At 44.6% G+C, this 27,216-nt stretch overlaps 1 protein-coding gene across 1 annotated transcript in view; it reads left to right on the top strand.

Annotated features, from left to right (window-relative positions):
* Positions 1-3,848: 3,848 nt before the first annotated feature.
* The window catches only part of CREBL2 (cAMP responsive element binding protein like 2), a 36,051-nt gene continuing 12,683 nt past the window's right edge, over positions 3,849-27,216 (top strand). The window contains exon 1 of the mRNA XM_037914100.2: positions 3,849-4,090. Within this exon, the coding sequence (XP_037770028.1) occupies positions 4,076-4,090 (15 nt within the window). The 5' untranslated portion in view covers positions 3,849-4,075. The remainder of the gene's footprint in view (positions 4,091-27,216) is intronic.

Here is a 27,216-nt window from a genome sequence, read left to right as displayed (position 1 = left end):
AGAGCCGCAGCCTGACCCAGTGCTCTGGGCGGCGCGGCTGTAGCGCCGCCAGCCACTGGTACTCCAGGCAGCACGGTCAGGGGGCAGGGAGAGGAGGGGTTGGATAGAGGGTAGGGGAGTTGAGGGGGTGGTCAGGGGTGGGAGTGTGGATAAGGGTCAGGGCGGTCAGAGGGCGGGGAACAGGGGGGTTGGATGGGGCAGGGGTCCCGGGGGGGGGGGCAGTCAGGAAGGAGGCGGGGGTTGGATGGGGCGGCAGGGGGTGGTCAGGGGACAGGGAGCAGGGGTTGATGGATGGGGTAGCAGTCCCAGGGGGGGAGTCCGTCAGGGGACAGGGAGGGTTGGATGGGGCAGGAGTCCCAGGGCAGCCGTCAGGGCAAGAAGCAGGGGGGTCGGATAGGAGGCGGGGGCTGGGCCACACCTGGCTGTTTGGGGAGACACAGCCTCCCCTAACTGGCCCTCCATACAATTTTGGAAACCCAGTGTGGCTCTCAGGCCAAAAAGTTTGCCCGCCCCTGAGCTAAATGCAACACGCTTTCAGTCTGTTTCGTTGCCAACTTGAAACACAGGCTACGTTTGTGGAATGTACCTTTCAAGCAAGCAGAGGCCTAGTTTCTAGTGAGTCTGGGAGTTGTTGACTCTCGGGTGTTTGAAGATGGGGAGCACCCCATATTATATGTGAGCATAACATTTCTAACCCAGGAACAAAATTATGTGGTGATTGAAAAGGAGTTCCTGGCAATAAAGTGGGCCATTGAGGCCCTGAAGTATTATTCACTCGGAGCACTCTTCACTCTCATCACCAACCATGCCCCACTGCAGTGACTGCATGCCATGTGGGAGACTAATCCTGGTCTGATACAATGGTATCTAGCCCTGCAGCTAAATATGTTTACAGTTCACCATGAACCTGGAACCACCCATGGGAATGTGGACTTTTTTTCACAGGATGGGGCAGAGGGGAAGGGCTTTGGTATACGTGATGCCACTCTTGGGGTGGAGGTGTGCAACATGGCAATCGCCCCTTTAATAGTCCAGTGGTGGGAACAGGGAGCAGCCAACCCAGTTCCAGAGAAGCCCAGCAGACAGGTAATGGGAATCAGCTGACAGTGATAGCTGATCAGCACCTCACGGATTGGCTCAGAATCTCAGCTGGACAATATAAAAAAGAACTCAGCCCCACAAGGGGGTGGAGGGAAGGTTTAGCTTGATTCACCATCCTGGTAACCAGGGCTGTTGTGCCTGCCCTTAGGTTGGAGACAGCCCTACCTGGTAACTAATGGAGGTCAGATGGCCCCAGTCTGAACTCCTAACCAGGCTGTTGTTTGTGTTGCTTTTTGCACTCTTTTCTTTCTTTGGTTGTGAAGACAATAAACACAGCCCTGAAGAAAGGGACAGAAACCTAACCTGGGCATCACTGTCTGGCTATCTCTAGTTTTTGCCAATATCTAACCTAATCTCCCTTGCTGCAGATTAAGCCCATTACTTCTTGTCCTATCTTCAGTGGACATGGAGAATGGCTGGTCACCATCCTCTTTATAACAACCCTTAACATATTTGAAGACCATTATCAGGTCCCCAATCAAGGTATACCCACACTGAAAATACTATAGCAGTATAGCTGCACCACTGTAGTGCTTCAGTGTAGACACTTTTTGTTTTTGCTGTAGTTAATCCACCTCCCCAAAAGGTGGTAGCTAGGTTGACAGAAAAGTTCTTATATTGATCTAGCTCTGTCTCCACCGGGGGTTAGGTTGGCATAGGTACATTTCTCAGTGGGGTGAATTTTTCACACCCCTGTGAGACCTATGCTGATGTAAGTTTTCAGTGTATACGAGCCCTCAGTGTTCTTTTCTCAAGACTAAACATGCCCAGTTTTTTTAACCTTGCCTCGTAGCTCAGGTTTTCTAAACTTTCTGTCACTCTCCTCTGGACTCCCTCCAATTTGTTCATATCTCTAATGGAGTGTGGTGCATCAGCTGAGGGTCTCACCATTGCTGAGTAGAGCAGGACAGTTACCTCCTCTGTCTTACATACGACACTCCTGTTAACACATCACAAATGATGTTAGCCTTTTTCGCAACTACATGACACTATTGTCTCATGTTCAATTTGTGACCACTATAAATTCCAGATCCTTTTCAGACGTCATTTCCCATTTTGTAGTTCCCATTTTGTACTTGTTGTAGTACTTGGCTTTATTGAATTTCATCTGGTTGATTTCAATTCTCTGATTTGTCAAGGTTATTTTGAATTCTAATTCTGTCTTCCAAAGTGCTTACAACCCTTCCCAGCTTGGTGTCATCCGACAATTTTATAAACTCTCCTGTACTCCTTTATCTCTTAGATTTTCTTCCCATGGGACCTTACCTATCAGTTTTCTGAATTTGTTAAAGTCTGCTTTTTTGAAGTCCATTGTATTTATTCTTCTGCTCTCACTTCTTTCTTTCCCTAGAATCATGAAATTTCACCCAAATTGCCATCCACCTTCAGAGTCAGTCAATTCCTCCCAGCTGGTCAGAATAAAGTCTAAATGGCTGTGACTCTGGTTACTTCCTGCACTTTCTGAAACAAGATTGTCCCCAATACCTTTCAAGAATTTATTGGAAATTTTGTGTTTTGCTATATTACTTTTCCAACAGATGTATGGGGAATTAAAGTTCCCCATTATTACCAGGTCTTGTGTTTTGGATATTTCTGTTATTTGTTTTAGAAATGCCTCATCCACCTCCTCTTCCTGATTTGGTGGTGTATCATAGACCTCTACCATGACATCACTCCTAATTTTTCTCATTTTATCTTTACCTGAAGACTTTCAACTGGTCTGCCTCTCACCTGCCTCTGGACCCTAGAAAAAGTGTATATATTCTTGATGCATAAGGAAACACCTCCTCCCTTTTCCCCCTTGCCTGTCCTTTGTGAACAAGCTATACCCCTCTATATCAATACTCCAGTCATGATATTTATTCCAAGCCTCTATGACACCAGTTATAGGTAATAATGTAGTTTATGTACTAATACATAACCCATACATTCAGTGAAAATAGAAATATTTCTCTACGCTTTATCCTGATGTGAATTGTGATTAGTTTAAATTATTTAAATCACCCATTATTATTATTGCTGTTTTATTACATTTACATTTCATTGCACACTGCCAGTCTCATAGCGTAATAGTTCTGTGTATGGCACTATAGTTGACTGTTGTTTTGTTTTTCCCAAGGAGTCAGAGGTCGGTGTGACTGGTGTTGCTCTAGCATGGCAAGTGGTTTTTGGTTTTCTGTCGGGATGTTTGCTCTGCCCTGGCCAGGAGGTTAGTGTCAGTGAGGCCCCGGGAGCAGGTGTGTGTGTGTGTGTATGTGGAAGGGCGATTGCTGGAGAGGAAGGGATGTGGTTTGCAGTGTCACAGCTTCACTTGGATGCAATGTTTAATTCCCAGGTGCTTTGTAGTGCAGGGAGGTGGCGCCAGGAGATGCCACCCATTAGCTCAGCGGTGCTCTGCAGCCATTCCTGCTGGAGGCTCCCCTCTCTTCACCAAGATAGCTGCCGCCGACATACAGCGACCGGGTATCTGCCCGATTTAGACCGGCAAGCCCTGTACGGGCCGGTCCCCTTCGCTGCCTTCTGGGAAACGTAGTTTTCATTTTGGCGGCTCCTCCTCCTAACTTATCAGCTCCCCTACGGCACAAAACTACCACGACCAGGGTGCGCCGCGCCACGCAGCGTCCCGCCCGGCGCCTGGCCCCACGGGAGCTGCAGTTCTCCGGCCGAGCGGCCTGCCCAGACTGCGGAGGCTGCCGGAGGAAAACAAAACTCCAATTCCCAGGATGCACCCGCCCAGCGCTCACCCCGCCCGCCGCTGAGGGGCGGGGCTGGAAAGAAAGCCAGCAAGCGCGCGGCGCGCGATGGAGCGGGCCGGGGCCTGTTCCTGGGCGGGGCGAGGAGCTGTGTCGGCTGCCCTGGCGCCGCTGTGACCGGCCAGCCCGGGGCGGACTCTGCTGGCGCGGGCCCTCGGCTGTTCGTGCGGCGGCTGCCTGGGCCGCGGGCGGCTGCTCCGGGGCCAGGCCTGGCGGCTCCCATGGATGACAGCAAGGTGGGCCGGGCGCGGCTGACGCGTGGCGGTGTGAGCCTGGGGACCCCCCCCCTTCTCCCGGCCCGCCCCCTCCCGCCAGCCCGGGGCGGCCGCCGGGGCCCGGCAGCGGCCCCGCCTCGTGCTTCGGTTCGCGTGGCTGTTCAGTGGGTTTGGCCAAACGTCGGTGTGACAGCGAAGTGCCCCCCCCGCCCCCTCCCCCCGCAACTAGGCCCTGAATCTGTGACACCCCCCCGCACCCCCTCCCGTCGGGCCCGAGGAGGAACAAGGCGGGCGGGGTGACGCAGCATCACGCGGGGGCTGCGGGTGGTGGGATGAAGCTGGTTTGCTGTTTTTACACTGGTTTCTAGCCATTTTCAGCGGGTATTTGTAGCCGTGAATCTTGGGAAAAGGGGGCCGATCTCTCCTGCTTGGCGTGGTCACCCTCGCTGTAGGTGTGAGGAAGGCCTCCCCCTTTCTCCACCCCTACCCACCATGCGCTGCACTGCACAATTCTTGCTTTCTAATCTACCTGTAAACGCTTTGGATATGGGCCACTAGTACCAGACCAGTGGCCTGATGGGGTATGGTTAATCCTGGGTTCCTGTGATGATCTGTCTTTTCAATGTAAACAATTCAATTATAATAAAGGCAAGGTACTGTAGTAGCAAATTAAAGAAGGTAGAGGTGTCAAAAAATAGGGAGAATTGTTATTCCCTTGCCTTTCTGTGTGGCACGCTCATAAAAACATGATTATGACTCTGGAGAGTGAGATCTTTCAGTTACACACAGCAAATATCGCTAGGGTGACCAGATGCCTCGATTTTATGGGGACAGTCCTGGTGCTTGGGGCTTTTTCTTATATAGGCTCCTATTGCTCTCCTGATTTTTCACACTTGCTGTCTGGTCACCCTAAATACCACAGAAACAGTGGCACAAATTTGTCCTTCACTTGCTAGTGCCACTGTGCCTCAGACCTGAGCTAGAGAGCAATTGCTAGGATGAGAGACTAGTTTAGTCTCTGTTCCCATTCAATCTTTAGTTTTTCACCTGAGATGGCCAGCAGAATATTGGTGTTTTGATTCGTTTGCGTGCTGGCTGTGATAGTTTTGAGCCATAGACACTTGTTCTCTAACTTCTCTAACTCTAACTTGCTGTTAGGCTACCAAAAAGTTTTGTCGGGCACTTGCTAAACTCTGACCTGGGTTGGGTTAAAGCCAGTAATGTAGAAATTAAAGGCACATATCCCATTATGAATTCTGGGACCATCCAGTTCTTTTCTTTTCTTACTACCTGTGCTAATCTGTCTTAATTGCATCGGAAAACAGTATAGCATCACTTCTTTTAAAAACACATATGTATATTATAAGATACAACTGTGATGTTCTGATCAGGACAGCCAGAACTGTAAGCCACTGTGTTACCAGGTGAGAGCTTTGCTGGGGATTAGACTGTGTGTTCACTGTCAGACCATTCTGTCTGCTTCACCACCAAACTCCTGCCAGTCTAAACCTTGACTTGCAGGTAACATACAGTGAACCCAAATTCTCCCAGAGATGTATCTCTGGAGTGTCTAGTCCCTCTCGCTGAACACAAAAAAATTACTAAATTTGCTGCCCCCAGAGAGACAGAGCTAGCTGAAGAGTCACACGTTACTTTAATGCCCAGCATGAAAGTGGTTTTTTATAAAATAAGAATACATTTATTAACAAAGAACAGAGATTTAAGTGATATTAAGCACACGAAAAAGAGACAAGTATACAGTAGTTATAAACAAAACAAAACGCTTTCTCATGACTTAAATGTAATTGTAGCAAGTTACGATCTTTGCCTCAGCAATTTTCTTTCTTACATCAAGTCACCAATATCTCTAGCCGTCCAGGCTGGGGGTCCAAGTTTCACAGATTCAGAGGTTGCTGTACCCAGTGTCCCCTGAGTGATGGATAACTAAAATGTCTTTTTGCTCCTCTTATAGTATCCAAAGACCATTGTGTCTGCCTCAAGATTCCTGGGTGCAAATTCTGGGCCCCCTTGTACTTGCTAAGATGCTGCTTGTTGATTTGAATGCTTTGTTTACTTTGTATGTGAATGTGCTTTCACTGTCCCCTCCTTGTAATGAAGCTGGTTACACAGATGAATCCACGTTCCTTTGTCCAGGACAGATTGGATTTATGCACTGCCTCCAGCCTGCGTTTTAAGAACATATTTCCAGCACATACACATAATTGTTTGTTAGGGCTGTCGATTAATTGCAGTTAACGCATGCGATTAACTAAGAAAATTAATCGCGATTACTAAAATTATTTGTGACTAATCGCAGTTTTAATTGCACTGTTAAACAATAGAATTCCAGTTGAAATTTATTAAATGTTTTTGGATATTTTTCTACATTTTCAAATCTATTGACTTCAGTTACAACACAGAATACGAAGTGTATAGTGCTCGCTTTATATTATTATTTTTATTGCAAATATACTGTACTGTAGTACAGTACTGTACAGTACTGTAGTACAACTCTTTATCATGAAAGTGCAACTTACAAATGTAGATTTTGTTGTTGTTGCATAACTGCACTCAAAACCAAAACAGTGTAAAACTTGATAGCCTACAAGTCCACTCAGTCCTACTTCTTGTTCAGCCAATTGCTAAGACAAACAAGTTTCTTTACATTTACGGGAGATAATGCTGCCCGCTTCTTGTTTACAATGTCACCTGAAAATGTACATGGCACTTCTGAAGCCAGCATTGCAAGGTATTTACATGCCAGATATGCTAAACATTCGTATGCCCCCTTCATGCTTCGGCCACCATTCCAGAAGACTTGCTTCCATGCAAATGACGCTCGTTTAAAAAAAAATGCGTTAATTAAATTCGTGACTGAACTCCTTGGGTGACAATTGTATGCCTCCTGCTCTGTTTTACCCACATTCCTCCATATATTTCATGTTACAGCAGTGTCAGATGATGACCCAGCGCATGTTGTTCCATTTTAAGAACACTTTCACAGCAGATCTGACAAAATGCAAAGAAGGTACCAATGTGAGATTTCTAAGGATAGATACAGCACTCAACCCAAGGTTTAAGAATCTGTAGTGCCTTCCAAAATATGAGAGGGACAAGGTGTGGAGCATGCTTTCAGATTTCTTAAAAGATCAACACTCCAAAGCAGAAACTACAGAACCCGAACCACCAAAAAAGAAAACTTCTGCTGGTGTCATCTCACTCAGATGATGAAAATGAACATGCATTGGTCTGCACTGTTTTGAATCGTTATCGAGCAGAATCCGTCATCAGCATGGACTCATGTCCTCTGGAATGGTGATTGAAGTATGAAGAGACATATGAATTTTTAGCGCATCTGGCATGTAAATATTGTGTGATGTTGGCTACGACAGGTGACGTATACAAGAAGCGGACAGCATTATCTCCTGCAAATATAAACAAACTTGATTGTCTGAGCGATTGGCTGAATAAGAAATAGGACTGAGTGGACTTGTAGGCTATCAAGTTTTACACTGTTTTGGTTTTGAATGTAGTTTTTTTATACATAATTCTACATTTCAAAGTTCAACTTTCATGATAAAGAGGTTGCACTACAGTACTTGTAATGGGGGAATTGGAAAAATACACACATATTTGCACTGTAAAAAAACCCAAAAGAAATAGTATCAAAATATAAATATAAAGCGAGCACTGTAAATTTTGTATTCTGTTTGTAATAAAAATTAATATATTTGAAAATGTAGAAAACATCAAAAATATTTAAATAAATGGTATTCTATTATTGTTTAATAGTGCGATTAATCACGATTAATTTTTTAATCACTTGACAATTATACATAACCAGTACATACATCAAGTGATGGTTTTCAGAACCAGTGTGTCACTGGTTTACATATGAATTCCTTACAATGTGCCTTTTAGACTCGTATAACAACAGCACGTTAGGGGAAATGAGTGTGTCAGGCCTTGTGAGTTACAGTATGGTAGGCCCTGAGCCAGTGGGCATTCAGGGACTCTAAGTATGTCTACACTACGAAATTACTCTGATTTTACAGAATTCAATTTTTGAGAACAGATTGTATAAAGTTGAGTGCATGCGTCCACACTAAGCACATTACCTTGGCAGTGTGTGTCCACAGTACTGTGGCAAGCGTCGACATTCCGAGTGGTGCACTGTTGGTAGATATCCCACAGTTCCCGCAGTCGCTGCTGCCCATTGGAATTCTGGGCTGAGCTCCCAATGCCTGATGGGGCCAAAAATTTGTCACTGGTGGTTATGGGTAAATGTCATCAGTCAACCCTCCCTCCACGAAAGCAACGTCAGACAATCATTTCAAGCCTTTTTCCCTGGATTCCCCGAGCAGATGCCATAGCACGGCAAGCGTGGAGCCCTTTCAGCTCACCGCAGCAGTTATGATCATTTGTGAACACCTCACACATTATGGTGCAGTTTATGCAGAACCAGAACCTGAAAAACCAGGCAAGGAGGCGATGGTAATGCAGTGACTCGAGTGCTGAGGACATGGACACAGATTTCTCTAAAACCGCGGTCCCCGGCAATTTGGAGATCATGGTGTTAATGGGGTAGGCTCATGCCATGGAACGCTGATTGTGGGCCTGGGAAACAACCACAGACTGGTGGGACCGCATACTGTTGCAGGTTTGGGATGGTTCCCAGTGGCTCCGAAACTTTCGCATGCGTAAGGGCACTTTCATGGAACCTTGTGACTTGCTTTCCCCTGCCCTGAAGCGCAAGAATACCAAGTTGAGAGCAGCCCTCACAGTTGAGAAGCGAGTGGCGATAGCCCTGTGGAAGCTTGCCACGCCGGATAGCTACCGGTCAGTCGGTAATCAATTTGGAGTGGGCAAATCTACTGTGGGAGTTGCTGTGTTGCAAGTAGCCAATGCAATCATTGAGCTGCTGCTATCAAAGGTAGTGACTCTGGGAAATGTGCAGGTCATAGCAGATGGCTTTGCTGCAATGGGATTCCCTAACTGTGGTGGGGCTATAGACGGAATGCATATCCCTATCTTGGGACTGGACCTGTTACACCAATAAAATAAAAACTAGCGGGATCTTATTAAAGGCGATAAGACAAAATGTCACATTTATTGTGAATACAAAAAGAATCATAGTAGGCAGTCAGTTATAGCTGTAACATTTCATTCAGTTTCACATTCATTCACAGGTTCGTTAATACACACACAGGTTCTGCAGCTGCTCTATAGTTACCAGTCCTGAATGTAGCTTGAGTTTGTGGCTTGGGTTCGTAGCTTGTGGCGGCTAACTGTCCAGGAAAGCGGGGCACAAGGAAGAGCTGGGTTTCTGTTGGGCATGCACCGATGCCTTTCCATGTTGGCAGCAGAATGTTACCCTTCAAAGTCTTCCATCTCACCCATCCTGTTTGTAGGCTTTAGTTTGAATCCAGAGTCTATAGGTCTTGCTGTGGCATGCTGCCTCTGGGTCCAGTGTGATTGATCACCCTTCTATTGCAGACATGACTTTCAGCCTAGGACCTGGCTTTGATGTTTCTTCAATCGTACTTTTGTTCTTTTCTTTTGAGGGTGGACCCCTTTTACTTTGTCAGGGCTGTTGTCTGCATCTTCAGCCATTGGGTGTTTACACTTTATTTCATCAGGACAGGCTGGGGCTGGAGGTTGATTCCATCATCCATACATACCTCATTCACACATCTAAACTAATAAGATTACAGCAGGGTTTTGCAAAAATGAAGGTTGCAGCAAGCTTTTACAAAACGAAGTGGGCATTTTAAAATGGAGTTTGGGACAAGTTAAAATGGAGTTTGAGTTACAATATGGACAAGTGTAAGGAATAGCAAACAGTGAATAGAAGTTACAATAGAGACAAGTATAATGACAAACAGTGAGCGGAAGTTACAATGTTGAAACAGTGTAAGTTTCAGCAATTTAAGCAGCAATTGGATTGAAAGTGAAACTCAATTAGCCAGTTATTGGGGTAACTGGTTTTATGAATGAATGTTTCATTCATAAAACTTTGCTTATGAAGTTATATTAATAAAATGAACAATTAAAAACAATTTCATTGATCAGTTTTCTACAGACCACCAGGGCAGCCAGTACATAAACCGAAAGGGGTACTTTTCAGTGGTGCTGCAAGCACTGGTGGATCACAAGGGACGTTCACCAACATAAACGTGGAATGGCCGGGAAAGGTGCATGGTGCTCGCGTCTTCAGAAACTCTGGTCTGTTTAAATGGCTTCAAGAAGGGATTTACTTCCCAGACCGGAAAATAACTGTTGTGGATGTTGAAATGCCTATAGTTATCTTTGGGGACCCAGCCTACCCCTTAATGCCATGGCGCATGAAGCCGTACACAGGCACCCTGGATAGTAGTAAGGAGCTGTTCAACTGTAGGCTGAGCAAGTGCAGAATGGTGGTAGAGTGTGCATTTGGACATTTAAAGGGTCGCTGGTGCAGTTTACTGACTTGCTCAGACCTCAGCGAAACCAATATTCCCATTGTTATTGCTGCTTGCTGTGTGCTCCACAATCTCTGTGAGAGTAAGGGGGAGACGTTTATGGCGGGGTGGGAGGTTGAGGCAAATTGCCTGGCCACTGAATACGCGCAGCCAGACACCAGGGTGATTAAAAGAGCACAGCAGGAAGCAGTGCGCACCAGAGAAGCTTTGAAAACCAGTTTCATGACTGGCCAGGGTACCATGTGATACTTCTGTCTGTTTCTCCTTGATGAAAACCCGCCCCCTTGATTGCCTCTAAATTCCCTGTAAGCCATCCACCCGCCCTCCCCCCTTCGATCACAGCTTACTTGCAAAGGAAATAAAGTCACTATCGTTTAAAAACCAGGTATTCTTTATCAACTGATTATAAAAATAGGGAGATAACTCACAAGGTAGCCCGGGTGGGGTGTGGGAGGAGGTAGGAGGGAAGGAAAAGGCCACTTCAAAACTTGTTGAATGACAGCCTTCTGTTGCTTGGGCTGTCCACTGGGGTGGAGTGGTTGGGTGCCCGGAGCCGCCGCCTCCTCCCTCCCCACGTTCTTGGGCATCTGGGCGAGGAGGCTATGGAAATTGGGGAGGAGGGAGGGCGGTTAAACGGGCTGCAGCGGCAGTCTGTGATCCTGCTGCCGTTCCTGAATCTCCACCAGATGCCGGAGCATGTCCATTTGATCCCGCGGTAGCCCCAGCCTTGCATCCTGCCTCCTCTGATCTTCCTGCCGCCACCGCTCATCTCAATTGTCCCTCCTGTCCTCACTTTCATTGGCCGCTTTCCTGTACTGTGCTACTGTGTCCCTCCACACATTCTGCTGAGCTCTGTCAGTGCTGGATGACTGCATGAGGTCAGAGAACATTTCATCGCACATGTGTGGTTTTTTTTTTTTTTTTTTTGCCACCTTATCTGAGATAGCCTTTGGGACGGAGGAGGGAGGCTTGAAACATTTGCAGCTGCGGGAGGAAAAAAACAGAGTGAAGTATTTAAAAAGATACATTTTTACAGAACAATGGCTATACTCTTTCACGGTGAACAACACTATTCACATTACATAGCACATGTGGTTTTGGTACAAGGTCGCATTTTGCATCTTATATTGAGTGCCTGCGGCTTTGGTGTCAGAGATCACACACGCAGTGCCGGGCAACAGGATTCGGCTTGCAGGCGGCCATGGTAAGCCATAGTCTTTCGGCTTCTGCAACCTTCATAACAGCAGCCCCCTCCTTTCCCATACCAAGCAAAGCCCGTTGAATTGGCCATTTAGTGCTGCGGTTTTCATGTTAATATGCAGCAGTAGAAACCAAACTAACCCCTTCCCCCCATCCAATTCTCTGGGATGATCACTTTTCCCTTCCCCCCACCGCCTGGCTGGTATTAGGGAAGATCCCTGCTAGCCAAACGCAAACAGCTCAGCGCCAGTGGTGCCCCCCCCCCCCCCCCCCAGCTTGGCTAACTGCAAGGATTTCTTTTCAGCCACAGGCAAACAGCCCAGCAGGAACGGCCACCTCTAACAGGTCCCCTTAATTAAATTGCCATATTTCAACCAGGTTACCATGAACAATATCACTCTCCTGAGGATAACACAGAGAGATAAAGAATGGATGTTGCTTGAATGCCAGCAAACACCGGGAGCATATGCTGCCAGGTTTTGTCATGCAATGATACCAGACTACTTGCTACTAGCATGGCGTGGTAAAGTGTCCTACCATGGAGGACAGAGAAGGGCTGGTCTCCCCAGAAACCTTCTGCAAAGGCTTTCAGAGTACCTCCAGGAGAGCTTCATGGAGATGTCCCTGGAGTATTTCTGCTCCATCCCCAGACACGTTAACAGTCTTTTTCAGTAGCTGTACTGGCCACGAATGCATCCCAAGTCCTCAGGGCAAATTAATAATTAAAAAACGCTTGCTTTTAAAACATGTATAGTTTTAAAACATGTATAAATAATTAAAAAACGCTTGCTTTTAAAACATGTATAGTTTTAAAACATGTATAGTGTAGACTTAGGGTCACAACTACAGCTAAGTTATTTTAGAAGTTGTAAATATGTTGTTTCACTAAGGGTTTCATGTTAAGCTTTTAATATTATATACTATTTTGCCCTGTTAGACCTTGATTTTGCAAGCTACTCCGCATGGGTGCACTGTCATTGAAATCAGCAGGGTTCTGTGTGGGTGCAAGGGTCTGCCTGTGTGAAGCTGCGTATGGGATCAGGACTGTAGTTTAGAGGGCCATGAGGGTTTTGGTCCTTGACACATTTAACGCAAAATGGTGTTGCTGGAATTTATTTTTTTTCCTGGAAAATCTTTTCTTCTGTCCTGCCACAGAATTAACTCACAAAGGCTTGAAGATCTTTGAGATTTGTGGTATATTTAAAATTTTTAGCTTTAAGTGTATTTTGTGAGGTGTCAAGATTGTCACATGATAAACAACATACACATTAATTTGGTTTCTTTGAAAGGGCTACTGGCCATATTCACTAAACAAACTGAATTTTAGTACCCCATAAATAAGAAGATCTTAGCTGAAGTTAAATGTATTGATAATTTTCCTAGAAGAAATTTCTGCTTGTGGAGGAGGAAAGCAAATATATGGTGGCTTCTCTATCACTCCTACCTTCAGATTAAAATACACTTTCCTGGTATTACTTTCTATGTAAACATTCCAATACTTGCAGTGGGGATGTTTAACAATTTTAAATGGAAGGGGAAGTGCTATCCATAAGAGATTATCTCTAGGATCTAATCCTGGGAAGTGTCAAGCACCAACAATTTCATCTGAAAAGGATAAGAATTGAATGGGAAGAGAGACTGAACAAGTATTTTCAGACATTACTTGTATTACTGAATTTGTGCACCCGACTTAGAAAGGTTTTATTGTCAAAACGCTCTTAAAGGGCTCCGACGCCCTTAGCAACAACTCTTCACATTGCAGATTAGTCAGAACCATTGGTGGCTAAATTCAGTGGTTCCCATCTTGTGTTGGGGAGGGTTCTCACTGAATTGTACAGCCGGAGACTGCTGTGTCAATGTGGGACAGGCACTGTAATAGTACCTGATCATATTAGGTGTGCAGTTTGATGTGGTTCAAGGCCAGCATAGTTTGATCTCTGTAATCTGCTGAAAGTTCCGCTGACTCATGTTTTCCTACTTGTTGCAGCGGCTGAAGTAGGTGATTTTAGAGGTTCACTTCCAGCCTTATCTGTGGTATGAACAACTACGCCTGGAAAAGGAATTTCCTTATAAAAGCTGAGATGATAAAGTTGCATTAGCATGGGAGTAGGCATGTTATAGCTGCATCCACCAGAGTTCAGTCATTCTGTTTGGTAAATTATGTTTTCAGTGCCCTGACTCTGTGTGTATTAGGGATGTAAAAGGTTAACTGGTAAGCATTAGGCTTACCGTTAACCGACCGTAACCGTTAACCCTGGAGGGACGCTGGCCAGAGTAGCCCTAGCAGCGCTATGTGCCGGCCGGCCAGAGGGATCCCAGCTCCGGCCGCGCCCTGCCGGCCAGCTAGAGGGATCCCAGTTGGCTAGCCAGGGGGACCCCAGCCCCGGCCTTGCTGCGCCAGCCGGGTTGGCAGCACCCCGCCTTGGCTGCGCTGTCCGTCTGGAGGGACCTCAGTTAACGGTTGACTGGTTAAACAATATAATTTTATATTGTTTAACTGGTTAACTTTAACTGATATTTACATCCCATGTGTATATATGTGTGTGTGTATATATAAAATAGAATGTATGTATATAGGCTCAAATTTGGGAGTTAAGCAAAAATACTCCCTAGTTTACAGTTGTGTTTATAAGGGATAAAAGATTAAAACCTAATACCTTAAGATGTCTATAAGGTGCCACAGGACTCTTTGCCACTTTTACAGATCCAGACTAATATTGCTTCCCCTCTGATACTTAATACCTTAAGATGTATTTTATGCTTCATGTTTGACAACAAATATGATTTAAAATAGGAAACTCTGGAAGTAATCAAAGGGAGAGGCATAGTGGTCTAAATATCAAGTCTGGAAAATGTGTGCTCCATGGCATCTCCAGTTCAGCTGCAATTCAGTGTCCAGTGTATAATAATGGTATTCAATTACATTTTCTGGTTGGTGGATAAGGCAGTATCCAAATGTTGGTGGGCCAAAGGGCTGTTCAGGTGTTAGCTATCAAGTGATCCTGCCACTGAAGAGGTTGCAACCTTTCAAAAGTGGTGTGCCAGATTGTATTTATTAAACTCAAAATATTCTATTGAAATCCTGTAAACAAATAGTTATACGAATACACTGTAATGCTTGTATTACAGCATGCTATTAGTATTAATTATATTAAAACTATGAAATTAAAATTAGAAGTTAAACTCAGGAGAAAAGAATGGACATCTAATCTTTTTTTATTGCCTGAACTTTTGACATTAGATCTCGTCTCCCTCCCCCCCCACCCAAAAAGATTGTGCAGCTTGCAATCAAGTTAACTAATGAAAGCATGTCAATTACTGATTGATTTTGCATAAGAGTCTAATTAAAAGTGTACCACTGTAAGTTGAAGTGTATCAATATATCCTAGCTCCAACATATTTAAATGCAAATGAAAAGTTTCTAAATTAAATACATGGCATGTCAGTAAATAGAGGGAAAGTAAACTGAAGTGTCTCTGTCAGGGTGGATTTGATTTAAATCATGATTTAAATCACTAGTCAGGAAGTCTTGATTTAATCATCGTTTTCTACATAAAAGTGCATTCTTGTTGGTTGTTATACCCTTAACACATATTCTTCATAACTCAGAGATAGATGTAGATTTCATTTTTAGAAGGTACACGCTATACATTTTCAAACAGTGATTTATTTTGAAAACTTTTCACATTAGTTTTACAGCTATATCAGAAAATGAATGGTGGTTAGGTTATTTCATTTACCAAAGGTAATTAAAGCAGATATTTATGAAGTCATTGGAAGGTGAACTATCTCCAATTCAACAGGTTAATCATTAGTATTTAGAGGATTTTCTTGCCATGCTGTATTAGGAGGAGAACATCACCAGACAGACATTTAAATTGCTTTATTTAACTAAAACAACAATGTTAAGTATTCTGTTTTTTTTCTTCAGCAGCAAATATAATATTTTAACAAAACAAGCATATGTCCCTCGCTTCTCACATTTATCTCTGGACTTCTTCTCCTTGTCCAGATCTATTCCATCCCCAATAATCTTCTATGCATTGAACGTTTTGAAACTTTGCACTTTTAGAGAGAGGCAAGGGATTGACTCTGTGTACACAAATTTGCAGAGGGACAACAGAGTCGAGGTCTGTTATTTCTCACCTCTCTATATTATTCATTTATTTTAAAACATTTTTGCTGTTAACAAGCATGTTACCTCTGGAGACACAAATCCACCGTTTGAGAAATGCAAAACGAATCATCTCCAATGGTATCTTCTAGACTGAGCAGATTACGTAGATAGAAAGATTAAGCTAAATTATCTATACAACAGCCTGTGGCACCCCATAAGATTCGGTCCCTAATCCATGAACTGTTGGAACTCATTTACAAAACTTTTCTTAAACGTTACATGAATATATTGTCTCATACTATAGAATTAGAATTTATAATCCCTATTCCATGATGAGATATCTTTGAGCTATAATGTATCTTGATTAAAACTGTCTTTAGATACGTTTTTTTCCTCAAAAAGAATTTTATCAAAAAAATTCAATTTAAATTAAAAAATCAGATGTGTTTTTTTAAATCATTGATTTTTATCCAGTCTGGTCTCTGTTCAGTCCCTTTCAGTTTGCCTCCCATCCGCTGTGGCCCTCAGCCTCACTTCTGTGGCTGCTGGAGTTCTACACCCCCCTCTCCCAGGCTGGAGAGTGGGGGGAAGGGGCCTGCAGCGAGGTCCCCCTTCCCCTTCCAGGCTGAGCGGGGGGAAGGGGGAAGCTACAGGGGTTCTTCACCTTCCTTTCCTGGCTGGGTGTGACAGGGAGTGGGATCAGAGGAGGTATCCCTGCACACAGGAAGGGAGGTGGGGAAGAAGGAATGGAGGAGCCCTGAGCTGCAGAGCTCTTTCTGCTCCCTCCTCCTCCTCCCTCCTCTCTCCCCTCCTGTGAACAGGGACTGTTCCTTCTCCCCCCACCCTTGTGAGAATAGGCTAGGCTCCTGACAGGAGGGGCAGAGAACTTTCTACTGCAGCTCTGGTTGGCTACTGATTCCCAGGAGGCATGAAGGAAGAGCTGATGCCTGTTGCTTCCTGATGACCAAACAGAAGACCCTCATGGCTGGAGCTGGCCTGCAAGCTGCCAATTGAACAGTGGTGTATAGTTTTTACCAGTGGAACCTTAAAAACCAAATTTTGTTAACTTTGCATAGACATTAGTTCCTGTGATGCTTCTATTTAATTAGGATTTGTTCCAGTATTCAAGTGTAGTACTGCTTGATTGCTGCCCTATACCCCAGAGTTGGCTGTGTTTCTGTATGTAAATCCTGTAGGCCCCAATCCTGCAAAAGGGACCATAGGCGTGGACCTGTGCAGAGTCCCATTAATTTTTGTGACCTTACTTGTTTTTAATCTGGGTACCACACTGCATAATATAATTGATGACAAAGCTGAGTTCAGTGGGAGTCTGTACAGGAAGAAGGGTCTTAGTAGGTGCTTACTTATATAGTCCCCATCACTGTAGAATCTATGTACCTTCTAAGTATTTACAAACAGGAATTACAATAATATTTGCCCCTCTCTTCTGAGGCTATAGGTGAAATAGCTTGATTAATTTATAGGATTTTTTCCTTTATGCTTGGGTATGAACGGATGTGAGGAATTTGAGGAAAAGCAAAATTAGTGAAATTAATTTTGTGCTTGTCTCTAAGTGGTGAGGCCTGCAGTCATCCATATCTCTAGTGTAAGTGGGTTACATAGTCTAGTTCAAGCTCCTGTGAAAATTTGGTCTTGGTCACTCATGAGACTCCTTCTAACAATTTCTCTGTTGCTGTGGTACCTAGCTGTTGTGATAGGCTGTGGTCACTGAGGGAGAGGTGATCTCCCAGGCAAATAAGGCCAATCCTATGCAGTACTTAAGAGGTATCTGTTATGTGACATTCAAATTGGACTCTTGTTCATTCAGCAGTCAGTGTGTGTAGTGAAGCCCTGGGATGTGTTTGCATAGAGACCTGTGTTGTTAAAGATGATCTGCTCTGTTTCCTACCAGTTGAAGCTTTTTCAGGATATGTAGCTTAAGGTTTGGGGCCATAGTAAATAGTAAAGTGCCTTTTGCTATTTGGGATGAATGGACCCTATAGCGACATTAAAATCTTCTTCTTCTTGATATTTGCTTTGAGATTAAAACCTAAATGTAAAGTAGCTTTGACTTGTGGGTTTAAAAAATGCCTGAGCTTGTTTAGAATAGATAAGCAATTAAATCAGTATGTACTCTATGTAGTGTAACATGTTGATGTCAGATCACAGTTCCTTAGTGGACAGAAGGAGGCTGCTGACTTTTGAGCAATAGGAAGCACTCAGAGTAATGCTAGACAGTTTAGATCAGGGGTGGACAAAATATGGCCCATGGGCTGGATCTGGCCCATCAAACATTTCTGTCCAGCCTCCTCTGCCCCCTTGTGATCTCCTAGTCCGGGCCGCTAAAAGTCTCGTGGTACATTAAGGTGCTCAGGCAGCCAGTCTGCCTGCCGTGGCGGCACGCCGGTCCTGGAAGCGGCCAGCTGCTGCTGGCATGTCTCTGCGCGCCCCTGGTGTGTGGGAGGAGGTGGTGGCTCCGTGTGTTGCCCCTGTCCCCAGCACCATCCTCACAGCTCCCATTGGCCAGAAACCGGGGGGTGGTGCTTGCGGGCTTGCTGGCACGGGCACTGTATGGAGACCCGCTGCCTCCCTTACCCCCAAGGGGCACGCAGAGATGTGCCAGCAGCAGCCAGCTGAAGCCGCTTCCAGAAGCGGTGTGGGGCTATGGCAGGCAGGCAGCCTGCTTGAGCCCTGCTGCGCTGCCAGCCAGGAACTGCCTGTGGTAAGCGCCTCCCGGCCAGAGTCTGCACCTCATATCCCCTCCTGCATCCCAAACCTCTGCCCCAGCCCAGAGCCCCCTCCTGCACCCATCTTCTTCCCTCCGAGACCTGGAGCCCCCTCCTGTACCCCAAACTCCCTCCCAGAGCCCATACCCCTCACCCTCTCCTGCACTCCAACACTCTGCACCAGCCCAGAGCTCCCTCCTGCACTCAAACTCCCTCCCAGACTCCGCACCCCCTCCATTAATATAGTAGAAATGTGCAGCTGGTGACAACTTACCAAAATTTGTGGAGTGGCTCCCCCTGTGAAAATTATTGCCCATCCCTGGTTTAGAAAGTGGTACTGAAATTGAACCTACTGCATTTCCTGATGGGCAGTACAGAACACTAAGGCTTTGTTTATACTACGCAGCTTTTAGCGACACGGCTGTGCCGCTACAGCCATGCCACTGAAAGGTGCGCAGTGTTGCCGATGTTTGTTGGCAGGAGAGAGCTCTCCCATTGACAAATAAAATTTCCACCCTGAAAGAATGGCGGTAGCTTTGTCGGCAGGAGAGCGCTCTTTGCCAACAAAGCATTGTTCACACCAGCGCTTTTTCTCAACAAAACTTTTGTCTTTGGGGGTGGGTGGCTGTGTGTGTGTGTTTTTAACACCTATGAGTGATGAAAGTTTTGTCGTTCACTTGCCAGTGTATTTATTTAGCATGTGCATAGTTGTCTAGCCAAGCAATAGCATCTTCAGTGGCATGATGCATGCAGTTCTTCTAGGCCACCGCTGACTCGACAGTGTCAGTGTAGACAAAGCGTAACACTGTAGTGCTTGGCCCAGGTCTTTAATTTTTTAAATATCCTTTGTATTTATTTTAATATAAATCCTTTATTTTTTTTAATAATAGGTGTCTCTGAAAGCATGCTGGGTAGAATTGGGGGTTCTGTGTAAATGTGTACTATAAAGGTTTTTACATAATAAAAATGCTTAAACTTTGTAGGGAATCATTGGTACTAAGTATTATGCAATTTAAGATTCAATAAAAGTATGTTTGCTAACTGAACGCTTTTATTTTTGAATAGCTATCAGTCTTAGTCTGGATAGCTTTCTTTTTATGATTTGGGAAACTGGGCCTACCAGTGAAGACAGGAATCCAAGGACTGATGGCTCAGGTCCAAGAATTAGATGGAAGTCAGTTAATGTGAAATATGAAATGTACCATAATATCAGAATCTCCTGCATTGTGTGCAGTTGGGTTATATTGTATTAATGTAAGTGATATACTGCAACTTGGTAGGTATCATCATTTTTATTTTAGGGCTTGTGGCTTATTGCATTTTTGATTACCATTGCAGAGAGAGAGCTTGTGAACATGGATAGAATTTTTTTCCTGCCATCACAAGTGTAGTGTGTTTAGCCTTTATAGATATAGGTATAGATATTAAAATATAATCTGTAGATGAATAATCAGTGCCTTGCTATATGTTAATGCTGTTAATGTGGCACAGTGTGGCAAGGATCATGAAACCAAAGTTGTGTTCTCCCCAATACATTGTCACACAGAAGGCTAAATAGATAGATCTGCAAAAGGGAGGATAAGGAGGTGCATCTCACCTTCACTCGCATTCCTTATGGTAGTGCCCATTTAAAGCATGATGAAAGCCCCTAGTGAACCGATAGAAAAGGTGTAACACATGCTCCTACACTAAATGCTGCTGCTGATTTGGGGGTGGGGAGCTATAACGTCATTGCCATGCCCTCCGACCGCCCTTGTCTTCCTCCTAACATACATACCCAGGGTGATGAACACTGCTTACCTTGCTGTGTGCCTCCACAAGTACCGTTATAGTCCAGAGTCCTTAGACAAACTGTGCGAGTGATAGCCTGGAGGAGAAAGTGTACAGGGTCTTCTCGTACATCTGTGCAAGGGCAGCTATAATTTAGCCCATGTGTTTTACGGACATTTGTCATTTGCAGATAGAACTGCACTGGATCCATATAATTCTCACTAATATCTTTACCTAAGGTATTTAAGTGAATTCTTTATGTATCATGACTGAAGTTTTGCTTAACATATATATGTCTATGGCATCCATCTAAGCCCTAACTTTTAACAGATACAAGTGGGTCAGTGTAGATGACTGAGGTTAGGGAAAGACTAATTACCTGGGAAACTGCAAACCTATACCCAGAATTGCCAACTTCAAGAGGTCAAAAAGTATGAGTCGGACCCCTAAAATCATGATATTGGCCCCAATATCATGACATTTTAATAAAAGATTATATTGTTTTGTTTTTTTTAGGTCTCTTGATATTTGAACTCTCCCTGTCCATTCCCAGGGTGTGTACATGTGACAGTGTTGCCCACTCACCCACATGTGCTGGATAAGGTGATTTTGGCCCCTGCTGCACACTCCCACATTTGCCCATCTCTTTCCCAGCAATTAATCCTGTCCCCCAGTCTCCCTTCAGTTCTCTCCCAACCCAACCTACCTCAGTTCAGCCCCCCTTCAATTCAGTCTCACCCCAGCAGTTCAACATCCCTACTCTATTGATATTCACCACCCTCAGTTCACCCTCCCAGCACTCAACCCATCTGCTCAGAACCCACCATCAATACAGTCCCCTACCCCAACAGCCCCCACTGTTGCCACCAGTCTCACTCCAGTCTCAGTCTCTCAACCCCCCTCACTTTAGCCCCCCTGCTGCCACCAGTCTCACCTCTGCTCCTTAGAGTTCTGCATCCTCCCAAGGCCTGGTGGGGCTGCACTGGGGTCCCCTCTCCCACTTCCGGGCTGGCAGGATTTCTAAGTAAAATTAAGCCTCACATTTAGAACTCTCAAATGTCAGGAGTTTTCCCCCACCAGTTGATTCCGTTGCTTATTTGAAGTTTTCCTGCTGGAGTGTAGCCACCTGTTAGCTGGATAGCTTTGTTTATCTGATATGTAAATGAATTCTCATTGTCTTTCAAAGTACTTTTTAATTAAAAGCCAGGTGGAGAAGCTGCATTCCTTTTTTTAGGGTGGAGTAACTCTTGTTTGACTGGAAACACATTAGAATGTGCCTCAGTCTCAAAAAAAATCCTGACATTGAGAGTTTTATTGTGAGATCATGAGTGAGGCTTAATGTTACTCAGAATTAATTGATTGCGAGAGTTGGCATGTCTGTATACCTCCAGCCATTATAGTTTATAAGAGCAAGTACCTGAATCACCATATAAGCTACAACATTCTGCTTGTATGTATGCAATTTCTGATTTTCATGTAGACTCTGGTATTTGTGTGACACTCTGCCCCCATGCTAGAGAATATAATTTCTGTGTATGCAGAGATCTTGAACGTACAAGAAACCTTTCTGTTAGTTTAACCTCAAGTGCTGCTGGCTGAAATGGTGTTTGCACAGTTCAGTAACTAATAATTTCTTTTCAAGTGAATTGGGAGCTGCTGAGAGATGTTGATGGCTGTGGGGAGTGCAATCCTGTATTAATCCATAGAGCTGGTTGTGAGAATCAGGGTCCAGACACCCTGTGTTGTGGATATGGGGTGTGAACCCTATAGAATAAGCAGTTGAGTATACAGTTTTACTCCTGGGGGAATTCTGCGCCTCTGCACATGTGCAGAATTAATGTCCCTTGCAGATTTAGTTGCTTCCCCGCAGAAATAAGACTTTCTGACAGGGAAGCAAAGGGAAGTTGCAAGAGCAGTCATGCACCACTCCCTAGCTGCGCAGGTACATTATTTCAGATCCCCAGAGCAGCCGGCGGAGAGGTAAATCACTGCAGGGCTGGGGACACCCCAGCTAGTGGCTCCTACCCTGAGCCAGGATCAGCTGCTAGTCCTGGCTGGGCTGGAGGTAGGAGAGGACACGACTTCCTTTTCCCTTGCAAGGAGTGGCTGGGGCTGTGTCAGACCCACCTCCCAGAAACCTCCCCCAGATGCAGGAAGCTCGTCCTCCTCCCCTGCTTCCTGCCCCCATCGCTCCTCAGCTGTGGGGGGAGGGGTCACTGTATGAGGAGCCGCTCCCCCATCCACCTAACCCCATGCATCTGGACGTCCCATACTCAGGCACCCCTGCCAAGCCTCACCCCATACACCCACAACCCCTCTGCCCTCCATACCCGAACCGCACCCCACTGAACCTCAACCCCTGCATCTAGAGCCCCCTGCACCCATACCTCCCTGCTTCCAGACCCCCACCCCTGCACCCAGACCACCCCCCACTGAGCTCCCTGCACTGAAGTCCCCACCCTGATGAGCCCCCACATCCAGACCCCCAACTAGCTACACCCAGACCCCCACCCCACCAAGCCCCACTCCCCCAGCTCCCAGACCCCCCTGCTGAGTCCCCCACACCACTCCACTGAACCCAAACCACCTTCACCTGGAAGCCCCTGCAGAGTCCCATTGCCCCAGAATCTGGGAACCACCCGCCCCCTCCCAAAACGAGGTTCTGTGCATCCAGATCCCCCCACACCTAGACCCCACACTGAGCGGCCTGCACAGATTGTTCCACACAGAATCATTTCACCTCACACCTGGATCCCTCAATACTTGGATCCTGTCTGGTTGAGCCTGCGTGCCCCACACCTGGTGCAGAGTTGCAGGGCCCGAGGCTGCTTCTGGGGCAGGCCCAGGCCTTGTGCTGAGTCCTTGTTCAGGAGGTGTGGGGTGGGAGTGCTGCAGGGTGATCTCCCACCGTCATGCAGCCAGTGGCCTGTGCTACCCACTGCCTCGCATTTATTTATTGACAAAACTTGAAACATTTAAAAATATTGTGTGCAGAATTTTTAATTTTTTGGTGCAGAATGCCCTCGGGAGTAATACAATGTTGTTGTGCTATAAAAATGTAAAATAAGGTCTTTTATGAATGTGTGTAGTGTTCTGAACTTGATGATCATTATGAGATATGTGTACAGAGTGGTTTTGAATTTAGGTATTTGTGTATATATAAAATTTGTGCTCATAATTTGTGGTGTAGCATTCAGCTCCACCTCACAGTGGGATGGTGAGCAGCCAGGCAGGGAGGGGCCGCCTCCCCAATCAGAGGAGAGTAGCTTTGAACATCTAGGATTGTACAATCCAGGAAAGGACAAATTATGGGCCATTAAAGTTAATGGGAAAACACTGAAACAATTTGAAACGGAAAAGAAAACCCCAGTCTTGGAAAACTAAGAATGGGAGGAGTTTTCCCCTACTTTGAATATCTATAGTGAACAAAACTGCAAACCTTTAAAAATGGAAGGGGCTTGAACTGAACAGCCTCCAGAAACTGAGGGACTGTCACTTGACAGGTGCTGTCCATGAAACACTGGGAAACTGTTCAGAGGCAATAGGTAACTTGCGTTAGAAAAGGGAGTTGATATAATTTGAAAGTGTAAAGCCTGAGGTTGCATCTTTGTTTATTTTCTGTGTACCTTGTGTATGTTTGCATTTCCTATTTTATCTTTGAATCTGTAACCTTTTTTCTATTAAATAAACCTTTTGTTTATTTTTACTCCAAGCAGGTCTGTGGTGTGCAAACTGTGGAATGCATGTGCCAAAGCAAAGCTAGTGTTGGGGGGTTGGTTTTATGTCTTCAGGGGTGATGAGCCAGAGGGGAAAAGTCCAAGTGCCTGGTAGTTAAGAACTTGGGGTGGACAGATTTGGAGAGACTCAGGACTGGAAGGGTTGTTGGTGTCAACCTGGAAGGAGTAATTAGTCTGATGGAATCCAGGGTGAGACCTTTATGCTTGTGGGGTGGCTACTGATGTCAGGGCTCTGAGTCATTGCAGCATAGCATTAAGACACCCAAGATTACAGAGCAGGTGGCAACAGAACCTCTAACTAGTTTGAGAGATTCCCAAAACATCACCCTGGTCCAGTATATGCTGATGCAGCAGCAGTGTGAGCTTTCCCACATTACCCTATCAATGTGCTTCAGCCCTTAGTTTCCCCACCAGTGCTCATATTCTGCATGTCCTGTTGATCTGTCTTTCCAGTGAGGAATCTGATTCTGTACATGGTTCCCTCTGGAATCTAGCATAGCTGCTTTGGGTTTCTGCCAGGTCTCTTCCCATTGGTCTTTTGCCCTTTTTCCTCCTCTCAGAAAGCTGATTGCTGTCTTCATATCCCTCCCAAGCCAAGTAGCTATGCCCTGAACTCAGATACCTCTCATGAGCAAGAGTGATATGAAGATCTCGATATGGTATTAGAAAGGGGAGAAGACATTTTTCCTTCGTTTCTGAAATCTGCAAAAAAAAAAAAAAAAAAATTAACTGAAACATAAACCTTGGATTTCTGACAAACTGATCAGGTGGGTGAGGTAATATCTTTAATAGGGCCAACTTCTGTTGGTGAGAGAGTTACAGAGCTTCTTCTTCAGCTCTGTGCAAGCTTGGAAGCTTGTCTATCACCAACAGAAGTTAATCCAAAAGAAGATATTACCTCACCCACCTTATGTCTCTCTACTATCCTGTAACTAACACGGCTACAACAAATAGATGTCATTATTATGATTACTAATGGTGATCTTTCTCTTTTGGCTCTTGATCACAAGACTGTTTAAAAAGACAGTTGCTGAATGCTAATAACTCCTGATACTATATTAACTCAGAGCAAATAGAAAGGGAGTTTGGGAGTTATTTTTTTTTCTGTCATCCATGTCTGGATTCAGCTTGCAGTACTGTCTTATGTCATTCTCTGCTGTCATATCAACATAGCAACCAACTAAGCAAACATGACTGGAAGTTAAGGAAGAGACAGTAATACAAAGGATTTAACCAAGATTTTTTTCTAGCCATGTTGCTCAAATTTACAGTATAGAACGAAAAGTCCCGTGTTCCCAAGAAAAATACCTGTTGTGGTAGCAGGACTGTATTAAATCACCTGGTTATGTGCAAAGTGGAGCAGAATCATGTGAGAACCTGTGGTTGAAACCTTGAGACTCTTCCTGGGCTGTGTGGCGATTAGAATATTATGGAATTGTTGATATCCATCTCAAATCAGAGGGGAGGATGCTTCAAATTTAAATTACCACAATCGTGGCGGCTAACTCATAGGAGAGTAGTGACCTTAAAGACAGAGCCTGCTGCCCTCCCATCTGTGGATAGAGCCCTGTGTACAGGGCAACTTAAGTGATCAGAGAACTTGGAAGGGAGGGCAAATAGTGTACCAAAATATAAAAAGTGTTGTGTAGCATGAGTAGAGGTCTGTCAAGGTGAAAGGATAATCTAACTGCTTCATAAACTGTGTATGTACAGTGTCACAGAAATTTAATGTAGCCACTCCTGGGAAATATGGCAGCAGCCAACTAAGCACATTGCACAACAGTGTAAGAGGTAAGCTTTTGCTTAAGAACACAAAGGCAAATCTCTCTTCTGGTTCCATAGAGTCTTAAGTGTTTCAAACCTGATGCTTAGATCATTAAGATGTGATCTCTGGGATAATGTAATATCCAGAAACTGTGGAATCTCCTTTGGGAATATTAATGTTCCAGTCCCATGATCGTGTTTTGGATGATGGGTAAAAAAGACCATGTACTCTGAGTGCCTGGGGCCCTTCTTATTTATTTATTTATTTATTTTAATATAATATATAACTCCCGTCGCACTTCAAACATATAAAGCATTATACAAGTAACCCATATTGGAATAAGCAACCAAGCCTTAGTTATTGCAATGAAGCAAAACATTTAGTTTGCATGGAAACCAGCTAATTATTATAACTGTGTCTGACAAGGTGCTAAGAAAACTTTTTTTTGCCTTGGGTCAGATTTACCACAGGTATAGCCTAGTGAGATCAATGGAGGAATGTGAGAATGAATTTTGTTCCATTGGCATTTTTTATTTGAATTTAAAATAGGAAATCTTAAATAACATGCTTTGGAGTCTTCTGTCATAGGAAGGGTGCAGGGAACTTAACAATTAAAATAACATTCTGCAGCTCAAACTTGACAAAGGATTTGAATTTTCTTCTGATCTTATGACTTCATCATATTTGTTTCAAAATCAATAGAAGTTCATGAAGTACGCTGTGTTTCCCTGTTTGCCCAGGGCAGGCAGCCACTTGTGAATAAATTAGAAAAGGCAATATATGAGGGAATAGGATTAGGCTGCCAAGTGATTGCTGAATCATTTCACTACATAAAGAATGAGTTCTGTTGTCTAATCCACTTTTTATTCTAGAAAGAGTTCACTTAGTGATAAATTGTTTTTACTGTGTGATGCTACAAAACAAACTTGCTTTGATAATCACAGATATCACTTGTTCTACAGTGTTTGTGTTGTGCAATAAAAACCTGCTGTAACACTTGAACATTTGAACACTTGCCTATAAGAAAAATACAGTGCATGCATAAATTGCTACATCTGAATCGCAAGCTAAAGGTGCAATACTAACTGGTGTATTCATCACAGGTTTTTGAAATCTGGGAAAATCAAACCGGGGATCCATGAAGGTATTGGGTGTAGAGGAAAGTCCCAATGCTCTGCTCATCAAACTGAAGGATTCTAATCACCCTACAGTGAGAGTTTCTTTTTGGTTGGTAGCGTGGGCTGCATGCCTAGCAAAACATTTGCAAGGCAACTCCATGTAATTGCACCGGTATTGGGTTTGAAAGAAATCTAGGTGCCGCATTCTGCATTAGAAGCAAAATATGTCGGGAGGGGAACTGAGGAGTAAATG

This window comes from Chelonia mydas, chromosome 1 (genome assembly GCF_015237465.2).
Source record: "Chelonia mydas isolate rCheMyd1 chromosome 1, rCheMyd1.pri.v2, whole genome shotgun sequence".
NCBI lineage: Eukaryota > Metazoa > Chordata > Testudines > Cheloniidae > Chelonia > Chelonia mydas.
Note: the sequence above shows the minus strand (reverse complement) of the source record. Positions and strands in the feature narration are given on the sequence as shown.